The sequence below is a fragment of the Chiroxiphia lanceolata genome, chromosome 26 (assembly GCF_009829145.1).
Source record: "Chiroxiphia lanceolata isolate bChiLan1 chromosome 26, bChiLan1.pri, whole genome shotgun sequence".
Taxonomy (NCBI): domain Eukaryota; kingdom Metazoa; phylum Chordata; class Aves; order Passeriformes; family Pipridae; genus Chiroxiphia; species Chiroxiphia lanceolata.
This window is the reverse complement of record NC_045662.1, coordinates 4,982,203-5,007,568: the sequence shown is the minus strand read 5'-3', so window position 1 is coordinate 5,007,568 and position 25,366 is coordinate 4,982,203. Positions and strand designations below refer to the sequence as shown.

At 53.2% G+C, this 25,366-nt stretch overlaps 1 protein-coding gene across 2 annotated transcripts in view; it reads left to right on the top strand.

Annotated features, from left to right (window-relative positions):
* Positions 1-15,515: 15,515 nt before the first annotated feature.
* MLLT6 (MLLT6, PHD finger containing) overlaps positions 15,516-25,366 on the top strand; it is a 42,732-nt gene continuing 32,881 nt past the window's right edge. For both annotated transcript variants that reach the window (XM_032711226.1, XM_032711224.1), the window contains exons 1-2: positions 15,516-15,687; positions 21,310-21,389. In XM_032711226.1, coding sequence (XP_032567117.1) covers positions 15,579-15,687; positions 21,310-21,389 — 189 coding nt within the window. In that variant the 5' untranslated portion in view covers positions 15,516-15,578. The remainder of the gene's footprint in view (positions 15,688-21,309; positions 21,390-25,366) is intronic.

The following is a 25,366-nucleotide window of genomic DNA, read 5'->3' as shown; positions in this document are numbered from 1 at the left end:
GGCAAAGACCCCTTGGAAAAATGTTCCCGGGAGACACCAAACTTTGTTTCCTGGAGCAGGATGGGCCTGGTGCTCCCAGCGGGAAGGATGGGAAAAGGGATGGAAAAAAGGATGGAAAAGCCCTTTGGCTCAGATGCGAGGGGTGTTTTCAAGGGAAATATTCAAATTCTGATTTTTTTTCCTCTCCCCCCTTAATTTCAAATAGTTCGTGACAGACCCGGGGGCAGAGGAGCTGAGCTCAGCCTAGAGGGTGAGAGGATTTAAGCTCGGCCCAGAGCTGAGCTCAGCCCAGCACCCGGCACTGGGAAAACCCCCAAAATTTTGGGGTCTTTTCCAACCCAAACGGTTCCACAATTTAAAGATTTTTTTTTTAATGGTTCTATGATTTCTCTGGAATATTTTAAGGATTTCCCTCCTTCCTTCTCGATGACCCGTTTGTGAATAATATTCAGTGAAACCACCTAAAAACGTCTCCCCGTCCTCAGTCCAAACTTGGGGCACTTTTCATCACTAATTAATAATATATTAATAAATCCTAACATAATATTTAAGTGTATGTATTTATTAATTTTCATATTTATCGGAGGTTTCTGAAGTGGCTGAGAAGAGTGGCCGAGTGTGGAGGTGGAATTATCCCAGCACCAAACCGGGATAATTCCCAGTGAATCCGTGCCGGGATGCAAATAATATTCCATTATTTTTGGATATTTTTTTTTTTTTGCCCTTCAGGTGCGAACAAAAGGCGTATTTACGGGCAATTTATAAAGACGTAAATCCCTTTTTTCCTCCTCTTTCGTTTCAAAACACACAAAAAAAGTGGATTCAGGTTTGAGAACGGCTCAGGGTCGGGCTCTTTTTTTAATCCGTTTAAAATAACGCGGGTTTGGGGGAGAAAAAAAAAACCCTAAAAAATAAAAATAAAACCCAATCCCGAGCGTCGACCCCAAAACCAAACCCCTCGAACCAACCGACCGACAGCAAACCGCACGAAACCACCCCCAAAAAATAAGGGAAAACGGGGGATTTGATGAAAATTGCGAGGTTTAAACCACGGGAGAGGCCTAGGAAGAGCAACAGGATGGCTCAGACCAAACGGGGCTGCTTAGACCGCGCTTAAAACTTTTGAAGCCCTGCTTTGGCGTAGGACGGAGAGATTTGGGGTAAAAGAGAGAGCTTTGGGGTAAAAGAGAGAGATTTCGGGTAAAACCAAAGAGATTTCGGGTAAACCCGGAGATTTCAGACAAATCCGGGCCGCAGATCCCGAAAGGACGGAGAAAGGAGTCGGTTTTTAATCGTCCGAGCGGGTTTTGCTCCTTGGCGTGGGTTTTCTGGAGGGTCCCGGGTCGGGAATTCGACGCTCCCGTCCTTCCCCGCCTTCCACCACCCCTCCGAAATTCGGGGGTTATTTCTGTCCTTCCTGACAAACAGCTTTTCAGCGTCGCCCGGCAAAGAAAAAAATCACATTTTTCCGCGCAGCAGCTGAAGGGAATTAGACCCCAATAAACACCGCCGATCGGGGAGGGGGGAAAAAAAATAGTTGTTTGTTTTCTTAAGCAAATAGAGCTAAATAGCGCCCAGAGGGATCCTTCCCCCGGGGAGAAATCCCGGCGAAAAACCTCGGACGAGGGTCCTGGTAAAGCCGAGGGGAGGCTGGAAGGGGAGAAACTCCCTTTTCCGAGATTATTTTCCTCCCCGATTATTTAAAATAATTTTAGTTATTTCATTTGCGGCGGCCCGGAGGAGTGAGTGTCTTCAAATCAACCCCGCCTCCCCCCCCCAAAAAAAAACAACCCCCCCGGACTCGTAATAAAGAGGAAAAACGAGTTTGTAGATGGGAGATTTCATGCCTGGATCTTAAAGCCGGCAGAGAATTTCCCATTATTCTCCCGTCGCCTTTTGATGTTTCCCATATTCTGTCGCGATTCGGTTGTTCCCCCCTCCTCGCTTAATCCGGGCTCTTACTCCTTTTATGCGGCAGCAGCTCCTAATAAAATAATTTGGAGATTTAGTCGGATGACAAACCCGGATTTTCGGGCGAATTTCATCCCCGAGTAATCTCGTTTCGTGGGGGGTTTGTTACATTTCCCTTTAAATTCAACTAAATTCTCGGCGTGCCCAACCCGCTGATTCGCTCCTAACGCGGGGGGTTTTCGTTCACTAATTCGGTTTAAAATTAAAAATAACGCCGGAAAACATTTTTGTTGCTAAAACGAACTTAAAGCAAAACTCTTCCTTGCCCTTTGGTAGGTGCTGGTGTCAGCGGGAATTAAAGGAGAGGCAAGAAAGCCACAATCCTTCAGTCAGGGAATGGTTTTGGACGCTGCTTTTCCCCCCCAAAAAAAGCGTTTTATATCCTTCGGGCGACATTATCAATTCTCATTTAAATGTCCCTCGTAGCTACAACGCTCATTCCTTAACTTTTAAGCGAAATTACGACTTAAAACCCCTCGCACAAAGATCCTCGCAGCGTTCGTGTCGTCGAACTTTAAAAAGGGGAGGGGAGGAAAAAAAAAAAACCCTATTTTTTTTTTTACCTTTTGCAAAGTATTTCTCCTGCCCCCCCCCCCCCTCCGGTATTGATTGACAAGTTTATTATTATTATGAATGGATTCTCCCATTTCCCAGTCCTCTTCAAGGCCTGATGTGGATTGAGGGCCGGACCAGTTGCTTATTGACCCGTGATGGCAACACAATGACCCCGCTGCCCCCGACCTGACCCCGGGACCCCCCGAAGGACCCAAATTCCCCCCCCCCGGGGGGCTCAGAGATGCAAAACCCGGAGCTTTCTTGGAGTTTTGGGGAAGGGGAGGGAGAGGGGGGGGAGGTGGTGAAGGTTTCCTTAACAAAAACGTGTTTATTGTAAATAAAAAAAAAAAGGCGAAGGGGCTGTTTAAAGGTTCCCGGTTCCCTTCGGGATGGGGAGGGATGGTTTTGAGACCAACACCCGCCTAATTGGCGACAATAAAAGGAAGAACGGCTGCCACTGGCCCTGCCGAGCCCCCCTCGCTGCTCAGTGAGTGTCGCTCCGGCCCCAGAAGTCGCTCAATTTGCTCGAATTTCCCCTTTTTTTGGAGGGGAAAAGAGGAATCCTGCGCAAAGGCCCCCTCGCCCCTCGGTTGTTTCCCCTCCCCTCGCGTGCGGGGGCTGCGAGAGATGGGGAGGAAAACACCGGGAGCTGGGGCTGGAGGACTCAGGGCCTTCTCGGATAAAATAAAAATAAAAAGGTTAGAACCGTGAACAAAAAAGGAAGAGTTGTAAATAAATAATAATTAAAAAAAAAGGTAAGAATCATTAACAAAAAAAAAAGATATCAGGATTAATGTTCACCCTTTGGCTGTTTACCCACTGAACGACGAAACGAAGGGGAAAAGCATCTTTTCCTGCCCCTGAACTGCAGCTTCGTCAGCGCCCGGGGCTTGTGGGGGGCACCCAAAAATGGTTTGGGAGGGCGTTACTCGCCCAAAAAAAAAAAAAAAAAAAGAAAAAAGCGTCTGTTTTGTGAAGCAGCATCTCGCTCCGTTTCAGAAGGAAAGAGGATCCGCTCCCCGCCCTCGCTCCCTCGTTTAATGGAGATACAGTTGTTTAAATGATTCCCCTCTTCCCCAAAACAAACGCGGGAGAAGGGAGAGCTCATTTTTTATCCCGATTGACGGATGGCCGAGGCCAAGCCTTTGAAGAGGGCGGCTGCCAGCGGCGGGAGAGACCGGAGCATCTGGCTTGGAGAGGTAGAAAGCGAGGAGCAACCTGCATTTCTTCGCAGGGCCGGGCGACCTCTCAGATTCTAAACCCCGCCGATGGCTTTTGATTTCGCCATAAAAACAGCAACAGCAGCGGCGGCGGCAGCGAGTTGTTCTGACACTCTCCAAACATCTGGACCGTAAAGTTCGCTGGTTTCTGGCAACAGCGACAATAATCATAAAAATCTCTCCCTGCGCGGGCAGATCCTCGGGGTTCCCACCAAAGGTTTAGGCTCGACCCGGCCGAGGTGTTTTGTTTTTGTTTTTGTTTTTGTTTTTTGCTGGAAATGGATATTTGTGCGCTCATCCCAAGCACTTCCCGGGCTCTGAGCATCCAGAGAGCAAAGCTTTGGGAATTTCTGAGCCGCGGGGCCCACGAAACGTGCAGGGAAGGGCAGAGCTGGGGGGGGGGGGGGGTTTCTCTCCGTGCGTGTTTAAACAGCCCGAATTTTGATTTAAATATCGATTTGTGGGAGAGATTCGCGCCAAATCTGGGATACGGGACCACAGGGTCACGTCAAACGCTCCCGGGGCCCGAAGTGTCCGTGTGTCCTGGGCACGCACGGACACACGGACACGCGGACAGAGGTGTGGGGTCTCCACGCTCGGCGCCACCCGGGGCAGGAGCTGCTCTACCTGCGGCTGAGTTGGGTTAAAGCCTGGAATTCGTGATGGAAAAAGAAGTCATGGAAAGGCTGAGGCTCGTTCTGAAGGGCTTTACTCCGCGGGGAGGGGCGGGGGTTGCATCTCTTGGTCTTTATTTGAATTTAATATTATTTTTTAGCCCGGTGGGATCTCCCAGCCGCCAAACGGTGCTCGGCTTCGGAGACGCTGAGATCTGGAGGGAGGTGGGGGGACCCCGAGCCGGGACACAGGAAAATGGGAAATATTTGTGTTTCGCTCCAAAATGGACATTCCGGCTTCAGGTTCCCTTCCGAGGAAGCTCCTGGCAGAAATATCCCGCCCCGTGGAGCGGGGAAGGGAGAGCCTGGGGCTGTGCCCCCTCCCCAGGAGCGCCCCGGGGGCCGAGGGGGGTTCGCTGGTCCCCAGAGGGAGACGAGACAAAGAGACGCCTTCGGGGAGCGGCTCCCCAAAGTCGTCACCCAAAAATCGAGGTGCCCGAGCGAGCGGACACCGAGACGGGGGTGGCACCGGGCACCGGGCACGGGGGTGGGCAGCGATGGCTCCCGAGCTGTGCGGGACGAGCGGGGCCCGGCTGGGGCGGTGTTTTCCGAGGTCGGGGGGAGCTGCCCGGCTTCAGCCTGGGCACCCCAGGATCCGGCTCTACTCGTCCTGCATTTTCCCTTCGATGCTTGTTCGAAGGGACCCCAAAAACACGCGTTCCTCCCCCCCCCGGTTGTTCTTCACTCCGGGGCAGGAGGCGTCGGGCGCGGGGTTCTGGGGGTCGCAGTCCCCTCCTGCCCACCCCGCTGCCAAAGCTGGGCATGAAGAAGCGGCGGATCCCTTCCCTCGGCCCCATCCCCTTCCCTCGGCTCCATCCCCTTCCCTCGGCTCCATCCCCTCATCCCACCCCCGTCCCGCTCCCGGCACCCGCTCCCGAGCTCAGCCTCGACGCCAACTTTCGCCGCTGCCCCCGGCGATGCTTTTTAACTCTCCCAACGGCAACAAAACCGTCAGAGGAGCCCCCCCGGCCGTCCCGGCTCCCGGTTGGGTTCCGAGAGGGGGGTTCCGGTGCCGTGGGTTCGTTTCCCCGCCGTTACCGGGCTCCGGGAGCCGCTGTGCCCTCGCCGGAGCCCGGGCGCCCCTTTGCACCCTCTTTTCGGAGATTTGGTACCCCAGGGAACCTCGGCCTCGTCCGAGGAAGAGCGAAGTCCCAGGGAGGATTTTCTCCGCTAAATCCCAGGGAAGCTCCGCTCCGGGAGCCGGGATGGAGAGGATCGGGATGCGACGGGAGGAGCGGGGGCTGGACAGGACAGACAGGGGACCCGAGCAGAGGACGGGCGGAGGGGTCGGTGGGAGAAATAATCGAGGAACAGCTCAGCCTCGTGCGGTTATTCCCAGTCCTGGAAGGTTTTCCCTCTCCCCCGCAGGGATCCAGGCGTTGTCCCTCCCTCTCCTCGCCCTCCGGGGGTTGGTCCCGGTGCCTGCCCGGAGGATGTGGGGGGGATGCGGGAGGATGCGGGAGGATGCGGGGGGATGCGGGAGGATGCGGGGGGATGCGGGAGGATGCGGGAGGATGCCGGGGGATGCTCTCCAGGTCCCCCAGGGGCAGCGGGGAGGGGGTGCCCTGCCCGGCGGGGAAAGACGAGGTACTGGCGCCCTCCGGAGGGCTCCCAGCGCCTGCCTGGCGGCAGGGCACGATTTTGGGGGAAAAAAGGGCATTTTAAGGCTTCGCCCAGCAGAGGTCCCCGGCTGCCTTCCCACCGGCGCTCCCCGGCACCCCGGGCCGCCTCCTGCACCCCCCGGCAGCGCCGCGATCCCCCCTCCCCGGACCCCCGGGGCATCTGCTCAACCCCCTGTCCCGGCAGCCTCTGGCCCCTGGGACCCCGGGGGGGCTGGTCCAGATTCCCCCTGGGGGGTTTCTCCTCCTGTTTCCCAGCAGAAACAGAAACTCGGCCGGTAGGGAGGAGCAGCGGAGGGAAAATCCCTTCTCCCTGCAGGGATGTGTTGCCGCCCGCTCCGTGCCGGGACACAGAGCTGCGGGATGACTTTACACGCGTCTCTGGGAGATTATTCCCTTGAATTGAGCAGCAAAACACGGGGCAGAGAAGTGGGAATACACCCGGCGGGTCGGGTGAGTAAACCCGGGCAGGAGAAAACGCGCCCGCCCCAAACACCACGATCCCGCTGCAGGGAGGGGGAAAACGCCGCTAAAACGTGTCCGGTGGGAGCTGACGCTTCACAAACCACACGGACCCGACTCTTTGTGTCTCTCCAAGTGACACAGAGCCGCACAAGGAGCCTCGCTCTCGATTTCAGGTCTTCTCACTATTTTTGTAATCCCGCTGTCACTGAGCCAAAGCAGAGCGAGAGGAAGAAAGAGAACAGAGTGGGTTTGTCTATATTAGGAAATTACTCTAAATACGCTGCTGTGCCTGTGCAGAGCTCTCACACAGACCCACCACTGCTTTGTACTCTGCTGATGACAGATTATTTTAGTTCAGCCGCGAATTAGATTGTTGTAAGGCTTCGTTAAAGCTGGTTTTAGTGCCCCCGAATAGATTTCACACTTGTGAATTCCCTCAGAACAGTCCAGCACAAACCATCCCCCTACAGACCTGCTCAAACCCACCCCATGGGGGCCTTGCCCTCAGGCACCGATTTTTGGACGGTTTTATCAATTATTCCCATTCCTGTGGGGAAGTTAAGGGCAAAAATCTTAAGTTAAGGGCAAAAATATTTCAGCACCGAGATGAATGTGAGTCACGGCTCGAGTGATTTATTGCAATTATTACTCATGGATCAGTTTTGATCCCTCAGCTCACGGGGGGAAGCATCACACAGAAGTGCTGCTGGTGACTTACAGGCTATTTTGGGGGTAAACCTCGAGGATGTCAGAATTTGGTCATCTTTTCTTTTCCAGGGGCCAAGCTGTGACTCACCAGTGACTGAGGAACAGGTTACAGCCTCAAAGTTCCTGATGAGTAAGAGGGGGTGTGAGAAGATCTAACTCATCCTGTAAGTCACCACACAGACACATGACTAAAAGCAGAGTCGGTGATAAATCACCGAAATTATCAGTAAAGGGCACAGTTTCTTCCTCTGAGACACAATTGGGGTGTTTATAGTTCACAGGCACCTCAGAGCAGTCCATGCAAATCTCACAAGAGCAGTGGTGAAGGGCCAAAGGGTTGATTACGTTTTCTTTTCCCTCCCTGCAGCCCTTTCTAAGCCCAGAGCTGCTTGATGAAGATGAGAAGTGCAGCTGCCTCAGCCCCCAAGGGCCTGCAGCCACCCCTGTCCCCCACCAGGCACCCTCTGTCCCCCACCCCACCACTCCTGGGAGGCTTTGGGGGCTCAAAGGCCTTTGGAGGGTTTGTAGTTTCGGGTAATCACAGAATGATTTGGGTTGGAAGTGACCTTTGAAGTTGTCTGTAATGTCCAGTGCCACCCCCTGCCAGGGACAGGGACTCCTTCCACTATCCCAGGTTGCTCCAAGCCCCGTCCATCCCAACCTTGGACACTTCCAGGGATGATGCAGCCACAGCTTCTCTTCTGTGTCGGGGCCTCCCCACCCTCCCAGGAAAACATTTCTTCCCAATATCCAGCCTGAATCTCCCCAGTTTTAATTCAAAACCATTCCCCCTTGTCCTGTCCCTTCAGACCCGTGTCCCAAGTCCCTCTCCAGCTCCCCTGGAGCCCCTTTGGGCACTGGGAGGGGCTCCAAGGTCTTCCCAGAGCCTCTTGTCCAGGCTGGACAATCCCATCTCCCTCAGCCTCAGGGGAGGGATGCAGGGAGGGATTCAAGGATGGATGGATGGATGATTACAGGGAGAGATGAAGGGAAGGACACAGAGAAATATGAAGGGAGGGAAAGGTGCAGGGAGAGATGAAGGGAAGGATGAAGGGAAATATGAAGGGAAGGAAAGGTGCAGGGAGAGATGAAGGGAAGGACACAGGGAAATATGAAGGGAAGGAAAGGTGCAGGGAAGGATGAAGGGAAGGACACAGGGAAATGTGAAGGGAAGGAAAGGTGCAGGGAGAGATGAAGGGAAGGATGAAGGGAAATGTGAAGAGAGGGAAAGGTGCAGGGAGAGATGAAGGGAAGGACACAGGGAAATGTGAAGGGAAGGAAAGGTGCAGGGAGAGATGAAGGGAAGGATGAAGGGAAATGTGAAGGGAAGGAAAGGTGCAGGGAAGGATGAAGGGAAATGTGAAGGGAAGGAAAGGTGCAGGGAGAGATGAAGGGAAGGATGAAGGGAAATGTGAAGGGAAGGAAAGGTGCAGGGAAGGATGAAGGGAAGGACACAGGGAAATGTGAAGGGAAGGAAAGGTGCAGGGAGAGATGAAGGGAAATGTGAAGGGAAGGAAAGGTGCAGGGAGAGATGAAGGGAAGGATGAAGGGAAATGTGAAGGGAAGGAAAGGTGCAGGGAAGGATGAAGGGAAGGACACAGGGAAATGTGAAGGCAGGGAAAGGTGCAGGGAAGGATGAAGGGAAATGTGAAGGGAAGGAAAGGTGCAGGGAAGGATGAAGGGAAGGACACAGGGAAATATGAAGGGAGGGAAAGGCGCGGGGAAGGATGAAGAGCCAGACGCGCTCCCGGGATGTGCATCCCCTGTGCCGCCTGCAGGGTGGGCAAGGGGCGGTCCGGGGCCCCCCTTCCCCTCTCCCCGCGCTGCCCCCGCTTCCTGCCCGGCTCCCGGTGCCGCCGGGGGCAGGATGTCGTTGCCTGAACCTCAGCTCTGCCGCTCGCCACCCGAAAAGCCGCCGAGGGTTTCCTGTCGCTGTCGACGGGGCTTTGCGAGCCCCGCGGGTTCCCAGCCCCGCAGCCCCCGGGCTGGCTCACCGGGGCAGCTCCACCCCAAACCCAGCAGCCCCACCGGAGCTTCAGGGGATGCCAGGGCGTAATTTTTGGGAAGCAGGAGGCGTTGGGGTGGGAGCTGCCAGCCCTGCCCAGCCCCGGGTGCAGAGCTCGGGCAGCCCCACAAATCACTTCCCGCGACGGATTCCTCGGCGGGCTGGAAAACAGCTCGAGAAATCATTATCTGCACGCGTAGAACGGATGTAGAGGTGCTTTGGGAGGAAGGGAGGAGGGAGCCTGGCCCAGGGCAGGTTTAGCACCGGCCCCTTGGCGTGGCAGTGGCAGTGGCAGGGAGGGATCGTGGCCCTCATCCCCATCCCTTCCCCTCCCCGTGCTGAGGGACCCGCCCAGCTCGGGGGATTTTCAGCCCTGGGAAGAAAATCTCTCAGCCTGGAAGGAGGCCTCGGGTTTGTGCCGTGGCTGCAGGGCTGACACCTCAGGTTTTTTTACCTCGGGTTTCCTGTCTCAGAGGCAGTTTCCAAGAGCCAGGCCGAGAGCTGAACACCCGGCTGCGAGTCGAGCTGATGCAACGCTCTGAACTCACCCGAGGACGTCAGAGCAGAGGCTTTAATTAAACTGCTTTGTAAAGCAATTAAGTGAGAGCAACTGGTGGGCGCGGGGGCAAAGCTTCAATCGCTGCCGAGGATCCTTTCCGGGCGTTAAAAACGCAGGAATGCGAGGAAAAAGTCCCAAGGCACAAAGGGGAACAGGTGCCTAAATCCCATTAAAGCAAAAATAAAAGTCTGTTTCTGATTATTAATCCCCACTTTGACATCGGGATCTGTGAAAGAACCCCCCCGGGGAGAGTGGGAATGCTCTCCCAAATCCTTGGTCCTGCTCCGTGTCATCAGCAGAGGTTTGGGAACACCAAGAGGTGGGAGCAGCTCCAAACCTGTTTTGGTTTTTGAAACCCAGGGCATCCGATTTGGATCCGAGAAATGAGCTTGAGAGAGCCTAATTCCAGCCTCCTTAAAAATCCTCTTGGTTTCTGGACACAGACCACATCACTTGGTTCTCCACTAATTGTTATGTACATTCGCTGCCTAATGTAAATAATAATAATAATAAACCCCATAATATGACACTAATCAGTCCTTGGCTCTGCCTCCCCGTGGGGAATTAGCCTAATTAGTCTCTTGAAGTTGCTTCCAAAGCCATGTTTGTGTGATTTTGGAACTCTCCCGTTGGGTTTGTTAAGCTGGACGTGTTTTAGGGATGTTCCCCAACTCCCTGGGCTGAAGCACAGCCTCTCTTTTGCAGGAAAAAGGGAATAAACAGCTAAATCCTGTTAAATACATGGTCCACAGGGATCCCAGGGGGAGAGGACAGTGAGGTGAGTGGGCTGGGAAGTGTCACAAACACGGGTGGGTCACAAAAGTGTGGGAGTTTGGGGCTTTTAGGGCAAAAGGAGACGGAGCAATTCTAACAATCCCTTAAAATATTTCCACTCGTAAATTTAATCCAGCACCAGAAAGCAAATTTGTCATCTTCCTGACCTACCTCATGAATCAGTTTTAGTGTTTTGAAGGCCTCAAAAGCCACGAAGACAAACATGATCCACTGTCTTGTTTAATTTAAGCTGCTGGAAGGGGGGGGGGGGGAAAGGAACTCTTTCAATCACTGATTTTTTTTCTCCTTCATAAGTCGTTAATGGCACGATTTCCTTTCAAAGCTGTTGATGACATCACTGTTTCCTTTCCAGGCCCTTAATGACACTGTTTAATGAATAATATACTGTGCTTTTTTCGGGGACAAACAACCCCAAAAGTGCTCTGCAGTGGGGAGTTGCTCCAGCAAAGGAGGGGGGGAAAAAAATGAGGCACAAAGGGAGGAAGTGACTTGTCCAAGGGCAGAAAATTCCTGACAAAGCAAAGCTGGGAGTGTGTGAATGTGTGTGTGTGTGTGAGGCTCTTGGCTTGCTTTACTCTCTGAATGCTCCTGTGGGTGTTTGTATGTCGGAAATGCAGCTCTCAGCCCACGACAAAGGCCAAAATAACCCATCTGATAAACTGCTAAGTGCCTGCTCAACGATCCACTCTGAAAATTGAAAAGAAATAACCGGGATTTTCACCCCTTTCACCCACCCACCTGTGAAAACTGACCTTTAGTTGCCAGGGAACAAAATCAGGTTTTGGTGGAGGCGAAAGGAAAGAGTTTCTATGCTTTAAAAACCCACTAGAGAGGAAAAAAAAACCAGCCCAGAAGTCTCTTTAGCAGAATTATATGTGGGATAGGCCAAAAATGAATTTGGGTGAAGTTTTGTGTAGGGCAGTGCATCACAGACTTGTCTCTAACCCCACCATCATTCTGGTTTTAATCCCTATTACAATTTAATTCCTGTTACAATTTAATCCCTATTACAATTTAATTCCTATTACAATTCCTATCAGCTGTGATGGTGGAACATGCAGAGATCTGAGCAAACCCCATTGATCCTGGCATGGGGCAGAAGGTGTGATAAGATGTCATTCCCTCCTTGAGCAACCAATAATCCAAACAGAGAAGAAGGGGGAGAGCAAAATAATTCACCTGAGGCCTTTGCAGGAGGTCAGTGACAGCCCCTGGAGCCCGAAATTCCCAGATTTTCAGGATTCCCTGCTGTGGATTATTTGCCTCTTCAAGGAAGGACTTTGAAATCACTTTGAAATTGCAACCACTGTAAACTTTCCCCATGTTTTGAGCCACCACAGTACCCAAAACAAGGGATGCAGAGAAAAAGCTCAAAAGCAAAGCTTTAAAGGAAGACAAACTAAATTATTTAGCCTTAAATAATGTGTACAAATAAAGTGGAGACTCCTCTGTGGTGATTTTGCTGGGAGATGAAGGAGCTCGACTCATCCACGTGGGTGAGAGGGATGAAAGCTGGGCCTGAAGTGGGAAAACAACCTCCTGGAAGGGCTGTGGTTTGGAAAACTCCTGGATTCTGGCACGTTCTCCCCGGTGGCTGAGGCTGGCAGAGGATGAGCCATCACTGCCGTGCCCTGGGGAGCTGATCCTGCTGTTCCAGCCCAGGGATTTTGACTCTAAAGCAGCGGTTCTTGCTGGTGACTCCGAGGAATTCGGCTGCCTGGGAAGGATTGCTGCTCTCATCCCCACAATTCCCTCTTTCTCCAACCTGCCTGAGAGGAATGAGGCAGAATCTGAAGGAGCAAAGGGGTTCGTGGAGCAGAGACACTGATTTTTGTGGGTGCAAAGAGCAAGTTTTAGCCCTGCTTGGCCCCAGATAAATCACAGTCCTTGCTCCTGATAAACCCAAGGGACGGTTTCTCCAGAAAGAAGGGAAGGGAGAGCCTTCATTCCCAGGAAAAGCTGTTGGAATACTGTGCAGAGAGGCAGTTTATCAAGTATTTGCATCCCAGTGTTCCCCTTTGTCTAAGCCAGGCCAGAAACACCACTCTGGCACAGCTCAGTCCTTAAATTCCCTAAGAGCAGCTGGAATTATCATCAGAAACATAAACTTTCTTAATTCTCATTCTTGCCCTTAACACAGGACGTGTGTATTTTACAGATAAAACAGCTGAAGTTTGAATAATCTGTAAAACACAACGTTGTGGCCTTACAGTGTATAGGAGCCTTTTATTTATTATATCTCGAGAATTTCCAGGTCAGGCACTCGAGGTTCACTAAGTTTATGTCGTTTTTAAATAACTATCAAAGTAAATGCAAAGGATCCCCCTGAAAATGAAACATCATTTGCAACCAAGACTCTGACAAGGCTCAGAGTTCTGGTGAAGGAACCTGTGGAGGAGCCAGTTCCCTTATCCACGATTTTCTGGATGGAGTAGTTAAGGACTAAGTTTAGTAACAACTTTTTTTCTTTGTAACTTCTGTCTGTGGTTACAACTGAGGCGCTCAAGGGCAGCAGTTCCCACGAGCCAGTACTTTTAATTTTGCCTCCCCACATTAAAAGCACCGACTGATAAACCAATAAATGCCCACCACAAATTAAATACCTCCACGTTTCAGCTTTCACGGCTTTCACTTCCCTCCCCCCCCCCAAATTTTTCTCAGGAAACCTCTGTGCCCTTTCCTCCCCGGCCCAGCCTCTCCTCACCGCGGGGATTAGTTATGGAAATCGGGATTTAATCCCCTAAAGGCAAATTTGCAGTTCAAGTCCAAGTGTCTCCGTGGCCAACTGGAACCGAGACCGTCGGGGCCGGGTGGATGTTCAGCACTTTGTCCTGGAGTTTAAGACAATTCCTGAACCACAAGGATCTCCCCCAGGTTACAAAGGCAACCAGCCAGATCTCTTCCCCCTCCCCACACCCCCTTTTTTTTTTTTTCTTTTTGCTTTTAACACAGCAGATAAAAGGCAGGGGGGAAAAAAAAAGAGGGGGGGGGGGAGAGGAGGGGAAACCCTCCCAGAAAAAAAGCGAGCTAAGGCTGAGTGAATTCCCAGCAATGCGGTGACCGTATTGTCCGCCCCTGCGGCTCTCAAAGGAGGGGGATAAAAGGAAGAACAGCGTCCCAGCAGGAGGCTGCTCAGGGAGCCGTCTGCCTTCCAGCCCCTGGATGTGACGCTCCAACAGGTGCCATCTAAAGGATGCTTAAAACTGGTGATTATGGGGCTGAGCGATGGGTTTCCTCTCCCAGGAGAGGGGTTTGTTTGAAAAGAAACTATATTATGGGGCACGCTGACCTTCCAAAGTCCACCTGTGGCAAGGGAGGCTGGGGTAGGAGAGGCTGGCCAGGCTAAAAGGGCTGACACTGGGTTTGGTCTCCTTTAAGCTGTTGTAAATCATAAAATCATGGAGCATCCTGAGTTGGAGGGGACACACTAGAGCCGTCAAAGTCCAGCTCCTGGCCCTGCAGAGGGTTAGGATTGCCAAGAACCCACGGGAACTGTTCCTGCTTTGGAATTTGAGCACTCTCAGGCAGGTGGGATGGAAGGTAGAGGGAGCAGGGCGGCTCCAGGGAATCCGTCCCTGTGAGACACATCCATCCCTCCTCAGCATCGGAGGTGCCAAGGGCTCATCCTCATCATCATGAGGACGGCAGCACCAGCCAAATTCCCTCCCTGCCAGGAAGAGGAAGGCACGAGGTGTGTACAGGAGGAGGACACAAACCAGCAAACAATTGTTCCCTGCTACATTTCCCACCGTTTCTTTGCCCGGTCTGGCATCGGGCACTTCATTTTTTTTCCATGATCACGGTGTGCTGGGTGGGGGAGGACCCACAGCAGAGATGATGAGACCCCTGGGAGCTGCTCTGTGTGTTCTCAGGTAGATGATTTCAGGGAGAGCCTGAGCTGTAGGAACGTGATACACGGACTTTTGAGGCCTCTTTTCAAAGATTTGTCGGTTTTGTGCTCCTTTTCTGGGTTTTCCTCATTTCTCCAGGAGTGTTCTGGATGACGTGTCCAAGACAAGGGTGATACTGTGTGGACTTGGGAGGTGCAGGAGCAATCCCACACAGCGTCATTCCCTATATTTTAGGATGATTTCTTTTTACCGGTTTCCAGCTGATTTCTGACACTCGTCCCGCTGGGCACAAACCCCCTCCAAGAGGGGGGGGGGGGACGTTCTAAGACAACAAAACAGGTGCCAACGGGTTAAAAGCTCTTCCCGAAGGAGCCGGGGGAGCAGGACAGCCGGTGGCGCTCGCGGAGCCCCGATCCGCCAGCGCGGAATTGGCGAGATAATGGGATTTTTTTTGCGGAGCGGTCCCAGCTCATCCCTGCGGAGCGATCCATGTTCGCTCGGCTCGGGCGCGCATCCAGCGGTTTGCACACACGGGTGGGGGGGTGAATAAAAAAAAAAAAATACCCACAAAACCCGCCGCCGGAAAGGGGGTTAAAAACAAACAAACAAACAAACAAAAAAAAAAACAATTAATGTCGCGCGGCCCCCCCCCCCCCCACCGCCCCCTCCCCCAAGAAGCGACGCGCGGAGAGCAAACGCGCCCGCCCCAGCCGGAGTGTGATCCGTGAACCGCAAATTTTACCGGGGCGCGCGGGCGGCGCGGCCATGATTGAAGGGGGGGGGGGGCTGTAAATATCTGTGGTGCGGCCGCGGCGCGCCCGCCGCCCCCGGGATTTCCGCCCCCTTTCCCCCCCGGGACCCCCTTCGCCTGCACCCCCCCCCCCCCACTTGGGGACCCCCCATCCGGCCCCGCTTTGGGGGTCGCACCCCTCGAACCCCCCCCCCCTTGCTCGGTGGAAGCAGGGAGGAGGCAGCGCGGAGGAGGAGGAGGAGAAGAAGAGGAGGAGGAGGAGGAGGAGGAGGAGGAGGAGGAGGAGGAGGGAGAGCAGGAGGAGGAGGAGGAGGGAGAGCAGGAGGAGGAGGAGGAGGGAGAGCAGGAGGAGGAGGAGTGTGCGCGTAGAGGGAGGCGGGGGGGGAAGGAAACCCTCATGGAAGTATGAAGGAGATGGTGGGAGGCTGCTGTGTCTGTTCTGATGAGCGGGGCTGGGCGGAGAACCCGCTGGTGTACTGCGACGGGCACGGCTGCAATGTGGCGGTGCACCAAGGTAAGCGCCGGGCACCCACCCCAGCCCCGCGCCCCCCAAAAACCCCCGGGACCCGCACCGACACCCGCCTCCCCCTTCCCCCAAAAACACCGGGCACCCCCGGGGAGGCCGGGGATGGAGGGGGGGGCTGCGCCGAGTGGTGCGTGTGGTGGTGGGGGCTTTGTTTTAAGCCCTATTGTTCCGAATAACGGTGTCGCCGCGGGGCCGGAGCCGCGCGGGAGCCGCGGGGGCAGCGCGGGGGGCTCGGGGGCAGCGGAGGAGCCCCCGAGGGGGGACACGCACCTCCGGGCTTTGGGGGGTCGTTACCGGGGGGGGTGGTGGTGGTGGTGCTTCTCCGGGCGCTTTCCCCCTGCCCGACCCCCCCTCCCGGTGCCCCCGCGGAGGTTTTTTTTTGGGGGGTGGGGGTGTGGGCAGCACCGCAGACCCCCCTCCCCGGGTGCGGGGCCGTCGGGGGATGGCCCCGGGTAACCCCCGGGGGCGGCGGCGGGGCCCGGAGCTGCTCCTGCAAGGGCAGGGAGGGAGGGAGGAAGGCAGCCCTCCTCCTCCTCCTCCTCGCAGCGCGACACGGGCTATTTTGCATTTTAAATGACTCCAGCACGCCCCTAACACACGGTATCGGGCCGGAAAGTTTGTTCCTCGGGTGTCTGAGCAAAAAAAATACGAATTAAAATAGGTATTTGCGTTCCGTTCCAAGCCGGCAGAAAGGCGCGGTGATTATCCTGCTTGGTTTGTTTGGAATAACACGAAGGTTTCTGGGCTCATCTGGCCTGTCTGTTTTCCCATCTATTATTATCCCATCCATCTACCAGCACATCTCCAGCCTCTTCCTGCACACTCTCCAGCCATTCCCGATGCTCGCTCCTGGTTCTTCCGGCTGCCCGTGGATCCTGCTCTGTCCCTGTCCCCGGGTCCTGCTCTGTCCCCGTCCCCGGGTCCTGCTCTGTCCCCGTCCCCGGGTCCTGCTCTGTCCCTGTCCCCGGGTCCTTCTTTGCCCCTTCCCTGGATCCTTCTCTGTCCCTGGGTCCTGCTCTGCCCCTTCCTTGGATCCTGCTCTGTCCCTGTCCCCAGGTCCTGCTCTGCCACTTTCCTGGATCTTTCTCTGTCCCTATCCCTGGATCTTTCTCTGTCCCTATCCCTGGATCCTTCTCTGCCCCTTTCCTGGATCCTTCTCTGCCCCTTTCCTGGATCCTTCTCTGCCCCTTTCCTGGATCCTTCTCTGTCCTTATCCCTGGATCCTTCTCTGCCCCTTTCCTGGATCCTTCTCTGTCCTTATCCCTGGATCCTTCTCTGTCCCTATCCCTGGATCCTTCTCTGTCCCTATCCCTGGATCCTTCTCTGTCCCTATCCCTGGATCCTTCTCTGTCCCTATCCCTGGATCCTTCTCTGTCCCTATCCCTGGATCTTTCTCTGTCCCTATCCCTGGATCCTTCTCTGCCCCTTTCCTGGATCCTTCTCTGCCCCTTTCCTGGATCCTTCTCTGCCCCTTTCCTGGATCCTTCTCTGTCCTTATCCCTGGATCCTTCTCTGCCCCTTTCCTGGATCCTTCTCTGTCCTTATCCCTGGATCCTTCTCTGTCCCTATCCCTGGATCCTTCTCTGTCCCTGTCCCTGGATCCTTCTCTGTCCCTGGATCCTTCTCTGCCCCTTCCCTGGATCCTTCTCTGTCCCTGGATCCTGCTCTGCCCCTTCCCACTGTCAGTGCAGGGGCTGGAGAAGAACCTTGGGCTTCCTTTTTCTCCCCCTGTTTTTGGTGTGTCCCTGCTCGGGGCTGCAGTCAGAAGTCACAACCAGGTGACTAAAGGGGAGGTAAACGAGGCAGTGAAGCTCACAGGGGGTTCTCTTCACCCAGAGGTGATGTTTGGGTGTCTGTTATGGAATCCCAGGATGGTTTGGGCTGGGAGGGACCTTAAAGCTCATCCAGTGCCATGGGCAGGGACACCTCCCACTGTCCCAGGTTGCTCCAAGCCCCATCCAACCCGGCCTTGGACACTTCCAGGGATCCAGGGGCAGCCCCAGCTTCTCTGGGCACCCTGTGCCAGGGCCTCCCCACCCGTGAATTCCTTCCCAATATCTGCTCAAAATCTCCCCTCTTTCCATTTAAAGTCCCGGGGGTGCCCCCGAGTGACCTGACAGGACAAAGGCCTCTCCAAAAGGACATTTATTTTCATTTTGCTGATGTAATTCTTCCCTTCTTCCCATAACTCATCAAACCCTATGCTAGAGAACAGGTTTCTCCACCCCTCTTTTTTTTGGGGGGGGGGAGGGAGATGAAGGGCTTTGGCATCCTTATGCCCATTCCCAAAAATATAAACACCTGTGTGTGCCGGCAGGAACAGTTCCCAAGGGTCAGGAACAGTTTCAAAGATGCAAGAAGAGTTTCAGAGGGGCAGGAACAGTTTTAAATATCCAGAAGAGTTTCAGGGGAGCGGGAAGAGTTGGAAATATCCAAGTAGAGTTTCAGAGGGGCAGGAACACTTCCCAAGGGTCAAGAACAGTTTCAAAGATGCAAGAAGAGTTTCAGGGGAGCAGGAACAGTTTTAAATATCCAAGAACAGTTTTAGGGAAGTGAAAACAGTTGGAAATATCCAAGAAGAGTTTCAGAGGGACAGGAACAGTTTTAAATATCCAGAAGAGTTTCAGGGGAATGGGAAGAGTTGGAAATATCCAAGAACAGTTCCCAAGGGTCAGGAACAGTTTCAAAGATGCAAGAAGAGTTTCAGAGGGGCAGGAACAGTTTTAAATATCCAAGAACAGTTTCAGGGGAGCAGGAAGAGTTGGAAATATCCAAGAAGAGTTTCAGGGGAGTGGGAACAGTTGGAAATATCCAAGAAGAGTTTCAGGGAAGCAGGAACAGTTTTATATATCCAAGAACAGTTTTAGGGGAGCGTGAAGAGTTGGAAATATCCAAGAAGAGTTTCAGGGGAGCAGGAACAGTTTTAAATGTCCAGAAAGTTTCAGGGGAGCAGGAACAGTTTTAAATGTCCAGAAAGTTTCAGGGGAGCAGGAAGAGTTGGAAATATCCAAGAAGAGTTTCAGAGGGGCAGGAACAGTTTTAAATATCCAGAACAGCTTTAGGGGAACGGGAAGAGTTGGAAATATCCAAGAAGAGTTTCAGGGGAGTGGGAACAGTTGGAAATATCCAAGAACAGTTCCCAAGGGTCAGGAACAGTTTCTAAGATGCAAGAAGAGTTTCAGGGGAGCAGGAACAGTTTTAAATATCCAAGAAGAGTTTCAGGGGAACAGGAACAGTTTTAAATGTCCAGAAAGTTTCAGGGGAGCAGGAAGAGTTGGAAATATCCAAGAAGAGTTTCAGAGGGGCAGGAATAGTCTCAGAGATTCTGTTTTGTGTAGTCAGTGCACAGTTTGTGCTCAGTTTGTGGGTGTAGGAAGCACAACAGTCTATTTAGGTCTGGTAAGAGTCTTTCAGGATGTAATAATTCATAAGAATGGAGCAGCGTGTGATGGATGTTCTCAACCCTCTTTTCTGAGCCTGCTCAGCCCCTGGCAGTGGTGTGGTGTTTTTTTGGGAGGCTTTTATTTCTTAAATAGAAACAAACCACTGCAAGGAATCCTCTGGCTCGTGTGGTGTCATTCCGTGCCATCTCACACGGGTTTGGTGTCTCTTTGTGCTGCCTGAACGTCCACAAAAACCAGAGTTGCCTTTTGAAATGATTGTGCAGCTCAAGAAAGAACCCTGTAGGTTTTTTTAAAAAAAAAACTATAGCTACATATTAGGGCTTAGGTTCTTAAAGATATCAGGATATCAGCCCCGTTTCTGTGCTGGTGCTTAAAGATCTTCCCAGGGAAAAAATTCAAGATGTGAAGATGGGAAATGGAGACTGGAAGAAGGTAGTGAGAAACATTTATAAATTGCATTTTCGACTCGTGTTCTGCATTTCCCCCCCCCCCTTGTTTTCTTCCTCTTCGAAGCAGAATCTTTCCAGTAAAAAAAAAAAAAAATAAGAAAAAAATTAAAAAAAGGCAGAACATGAACAAAACCATCTGATGGGAAACCGAGTCTCTAACGGGACAGTTAAGAACACTTACAAATCGTATTTTTCAGCTCATGTTCTGCATTTTTCCCCCTTGTTTTCTTCCTTGTTGCCTTCCCCCTTTGAAGCAGCGGGCACAGAAGCTCGTGGTGCTGGCTCCAGCTGAGTGCTTGTTTTTTTGGCCCCGAGCCACTGCTAAAGATGGACCCAAGCAGGCTCCTCTGGCAGGGCTTTCATGTCCTTTCCATTTCCCTGGGCCTTGGCAGCTCCTTCCTTTTAACTCCACAATTCCATTTGTTTCCCCCCCCCCCCCCGGGGCTGATGTGGGATAATGGACACTGGGGAGGTTGGAGGGAACCTGCTGTGGGGGGCTGGGGCTGCCCCAGGGGATCATCCTGGCACTGCCTCCAGCAGGGGAGTTGCAGATTCTTTGCCCAACCCAGTTTCAGGTGTCTGGGGTGACTGGGATTCCCTTCCAACCACCAGCTTGAAGGAGTAAGGAAGGGGTGATTTGTTCTTTGCTTGGAGGTGGAATAAGGGAGGGATAATTTGTTCCTCCCTGAGAGGCACAGCTTCGATCCTTGTGCTGCCTCTGTGGCTTTAAACCCACCTGTGTGGTGGCCAAAAGCCCTTTTAGGGTCAGAAACGCTTCTTTTGGGACTCACAAAGACCATTCTTGGATGCTTAGAGGGGGAATATCACCGAAGAAGGTGGAAGGTCTTCAAGCAGCAGAGGTGGGAGCTGGTTTTAAGGCTGCAGCTTTGCAGAGAGAGACCCTGAGAGCACCAGGAGTGATGCAGAAAGCCAGAGGGGCTGGATAAACCCAGCAGTTCTGTTGGGATATCAGCTGGAGATTTGTGTTCACACAGAACCAGTTCCCAGCAGGAGTTGTAGGAAACCTGAAGCTGGACTCGATGCTCCTCGTGGGTCCTTTCCAGCTCAGGTTATTCCATGACTCTGGGAATTCCCTGCTCCTGGAAGCTGCTGGAGGGGATGTGCAGGTTGGGGGCGTGCAGGGGGAATGGGAATTCCGGTTGGTGTCCATCTGAATTCCCACTGGGATGATTCCCCTCGTGATGCTGAGATTTTTATTCTTAGTCCTGATTGTGCTTTAGGTGCTTCCTGTCATCCATGTCACCAGTTTAATGCTTGGATCACTGGAAATAACACTTAAAAAGTAAAAAAATCACATTTGTGTTCACTAGGCCAGAATTAAGCACAGTTCCTGATTCACTCCATTCCCACTTAGGCCAGATTTTCACGGGAGTTTTTCATCCTGGACCATGGGCTGATCTGAAAACTTGATTGAATGTATCACACTGGACCTCTTGGAAAAAGCTGAATGGAGTTGGAAACTGGAAATGGGAGTAAAATATGTATTGCACACGTAATTTTTGATTTTGTCACCTGTCTCTGAGCAGCAACAGCTCCCACAGACACGGAATCATGGAATGGTTTGGGTTGGAAGGGACCTTAAAGCTCGTCCAGTTCCACCGTGAACAGGCCACCTTCCACTGGAGGAGGTTTCTCCAAGCCCTGCAAACTTTTATACACACCTGAGAAATGAAACAGTCGATTTAAAGATGCTCTAATGAAGTCTTTTTTTTTGTTTGCTTTTTTTTTCCCCCCAGCTTGTTATGGAATTGTCCAGGTCCCCACCGGCCCCTGGTTCTGTCGGAAATGTGAATCCCAAGAAAGAGCCGCCCGGGTGGTGAGTTCAGTCGAGCCTGGAGACCCCAATCTTCCAAAAAAAAAACTCATGGCATTCTTCTCAAAGGGGCTTTTTTTTCCTGCTCAGCAACTCGGGAAGTTTTGGGGAGGGGGGGAAGTTGGCATCACCTGAGGTCGTGTGCTGGGTTGGCTTTCACATCTCACTCCCAGATGGGGTGGTTTGGGTTGGAGGGCACCTTAAAGCCCCTCCAGCGCTCTTTGGGGTCATCACCAGGTGATGATCATCCCCCTGCAGCACAGAAAGTCCTCTGGGCTGTAAAACAGCAGAGAGAAAGACGACAGGAAGAGAGAGGGGCCCTTTCTGTCTCGGTAGCAGTTTAAGAGCAAAGAGCCCTTTCCAAATGTTCCTCATTAATTCCGGCATTTCCCGGTGAGGCAGGAGGGTGGGAGCAATCAGGCCAGGCCTGGGCTGTGTGGCCAAGTTATTTGTGCAGTAAACAAGGCTGGGGGGGGGTTTATGGCACAGCAGCTTCTCTGCCAGAGCTCCCCACGTGAGCCCTTATCAGATTCAGCGGCACCAACCAGCTGCCGAGGATCTGGAACGGGGGAGTTGTGCCAGGGATGCTGCTTTTCCTGCCCTAAACCATGGGAGGGTTTGGCTTGGAGGGCACCTTCGAGCTCACCCAGAGGCAGGGATGCCACTCAGGGGTGCCACTCACGACCCCAGGTTGCTCCAAGCTGGCCCTGAACACTCCCAGGGATGGGGCAGCCACGGCCACCAAAATGTGGGATAAATCTGGGAGAGCTTCTCCCCTTGGCTTCCTGGAAGGTGGGTTTGAATTAAACTTTGGCTTCCCTTCAGCACAGTCAGCACAAACAGGGTTTGTTGGTGGCAGTGCTGAGCTGGTTGAGCTGAGTTTGGGGTGCACACCTGGGAAGGGGACGGAGGTGGCCTCGGGATCCCTCTCTGGATCCCTGGATCTGCCTGAGCCAGAACTCCCAGCCCGCTCCAGCCCAGCTGGGCTCTGCCTGCTGCACTCCAAAAGTTGAATCTGGTTCACAGATGGGCGAAGAACTTGGCAGGGATGAGTGGATGGGGGAATTAGGGATCCACAGCCACGCTTCCCACACGGCATTAACCCCTTCCTGGTGCAGGCAGGGCCTTTGCCCACTGCGAGGTGCAGCTTTTATGTGCTCTGCAGTAAAGATTAAATGTGTCTGGGAGTGCTTTTACATCCTGCAGCTACTTCCATGGCAGGAATTTGGGTCTCGTGGGCCTCCTTGCCCCGTGCACAGGGAAGCTCTTCAACTTTACAGCTCGGTGTAAAGTCCTTGGACACACGAGTCCTCCTCACCTGTGCTCCTTGTGACTTCTTTTTTCCCTCCCCATGACTTTATGCACCTCAAACTGCCTCCAGGGTGTCAGGAAAACAACATCCCTGCGGGTGGCTCCTGATTTTAACCCCCCCTGGGTGGGTTAAATCTGTTGGGCAGCCCGTGGTGGGTGTCAGAGCTGCCGTTCAGCCCCGTGGTGTTCAGCCCTAATAACTGAGCAGGGATAATCTTCCTCCCCGGGCAGGGCTGGGGGGGGGGTGGTTTCCTATCTAAATCCCTCACCTTTTCAGCTCAGCACCAGCAGTCATAGCAACAGACATGCAGATGGGGAAACACTTAAAAGAACGGGGCTCTTTGATGTAGGAGCAGAGTGAGGGCAGTGACTCGGGTTGTGTGAGGTCTGTGAGTGGCTCTGCTGCTGGAAACAGGAGCTCTGGGGCTGGGAAAGTTGGGGCTGTCCAGCCCTGGGAAGAGAAAGTTGTGTGGAGACCTCACAGCACCTTCCAAAGGATCCAAAGGGAGTCTGAACAGTGTCTGAGGAAGCATCTGGAGAAGGAAACCAGAGGGGGACTTTGGTCAGGAACTGGAGTGACAGGACAAGGGGGAGTGGGATCAAACTGAAAGAGGGGAAATTTAGGTGAGATATATGGGAGAAATTCTTCCCTGGGAGGGTGGGGAGGCCCTGGCACAGGTTGCCCAGAGAAGCCGGGGCTGCCCCTGGATCCCTGGAAGTGTCCAAGGCCAGGTTGGACGGGGCTTGGAGCAACCTGGGATCATGGAAGGTGTCCCTGCCCGTGGCAGGGGGTCACTGGGTGGGCTTTAATGTCTCTCTCTGTGATTCTAAAACACGTCTGGTTTGGGCTCTGTGCAGGGGGTGACCCTTCCCCTGCCCTGGGGCTTCCCTACCTGGTTTCCTCCAGCTCTCCAAAGGCACTCTGGGCCTGCAGACACTGCCCCGAGGACTCTGAGGCAGAGACACTGCTCTTTGAGCACAAACCACACAAAACCAGCAGCAGGATGAGCTGATGTTTGTATTTCTTTCATAATGACTGTGTGGCCGACTCCTGCGAAAAACAACAGTGTTTTTCTTCGCACATCTGCCTTCATAGAAGGTTCTTAAGGCAGCTCACGGGCTCTGGCCATAACAAATGCTAATTTCCTTGGCTAAATATTGATAGTTTTGCTTTCAGAATGAGATACGGAGGCAGGGAGGGCGTTGCAGTGCTTAGAGTGTGCTTTAAAACACAGTTTTGATTTCTGCACCGTTCATTTCTGTGTCTCATTCGTATTCTGTTCAAAAGACGGGCTCCATCCCCTTTTTAGCCGCGGGAAGAGACCTCAGGAGCCCTGAACTTCCAGGTAGGGCTTTCACTTGGTAGATCCCAGACAAGCCCCGGGGGGGATCAGGAGATTTAACCTTCCCCATCTCAACCTGCTTTAAATCCACCAAGCCCCGCTTTTTATCTCCCCCAGAGAGCTGAAATAAAACCCCCGTGCCCGTGCAGGTGGGATAAGAGGCAGAGGTGCCCTAATCCCTGCTCCTGCCCCCTCCCCGGCTCCCTGAAGGATGCTGCGGGTGCTGGGAAGCGCTGGAAAGCCCATCCACTTTGTAATCCAATCGTCTGGGAAGCCCCGGGAGAAGGGATGGCCGGAGGGCTCTCGTGTGAGGATCATGTGAAGGCTTTAGCTGTCATTTCGAGGCAGGGCTATTAAAAGTCCTGTGTGGGGCCGATGGAGCTGTTAACCCCTCTTGTTACAATCAGAGCCGCGCTAATCGCGTGGTGGGAGAGCGGCTTTGATCTGAGGGCGGAGGGAGAGCGGAGGGGCCTTTTCAAGTGCAAATTTCTTATTACAGTGTCTCGGTTAACTCCCTTCTTGTTCTCTCTCGGCTCTGCCGGGCTTTCCATAGTAATTGTGGGAGCCCGGACCTAACCAGGAGCAGCGAGAAACATCTTCTGTGGCCGTGTCTCTCCGTCCTAAACTCGCTGAGTTGCTGGAAAGTGAGATGGATTTTGTCCCCTCGTCACTTATTTAACACTTGCACATCCCTGGAAGTGTCCAAGGCCAGGTTGGACGGGGCTTGGAGCAACCTGGGCTGGTGGAAGGTGTCCCTGCCCATGGCAGGGGGTGGGACTGATGGGCTTTAAGGTCCCTTCCAGCCCAAACCACCCCACGATTCCACGACCAGTTGTTGCTCAGTAAACTGGTGGTTTTTGGCACATGGATCCCCTGCCCTGTCACACTGGACCAAAGCAACGAGAGCAGAGAGCACCGGGTCCAACCTCTCACTCTTAACACCAGACACCTCATCTCAAAACTTTCTGAGGAAGCACATTTTTTCACGGAAAAGCAGTTTTTGTTTTGGTTTGGTGTTTCAGCAAGTCAGACGTTTCTGTCGGGGAAGGGAGAGGTTTAAACCCCGCAGGTTTTTGGGTCTTTCTTAAAGTCAAAGAAGGCAGAAAGCACGTGGAGATGTTCCCTGAGTGATGCTGTGAGGAGACAGTGTCTGTTTGGAGGCAGCTCAGCCTGGGAGGAGCTCTCAGGGCTGGCAGTGTGTTCACCCAAGTGTGAAAAAACACCCCAAAATTACCCTCACGCCCTCCCCTCCACACCTCAGCCTTTTGGGGTTTTGGTGGGGGGGTGTCACAGGGTACCCTCCCCCCAGTCCTTCAAAAATGCCAC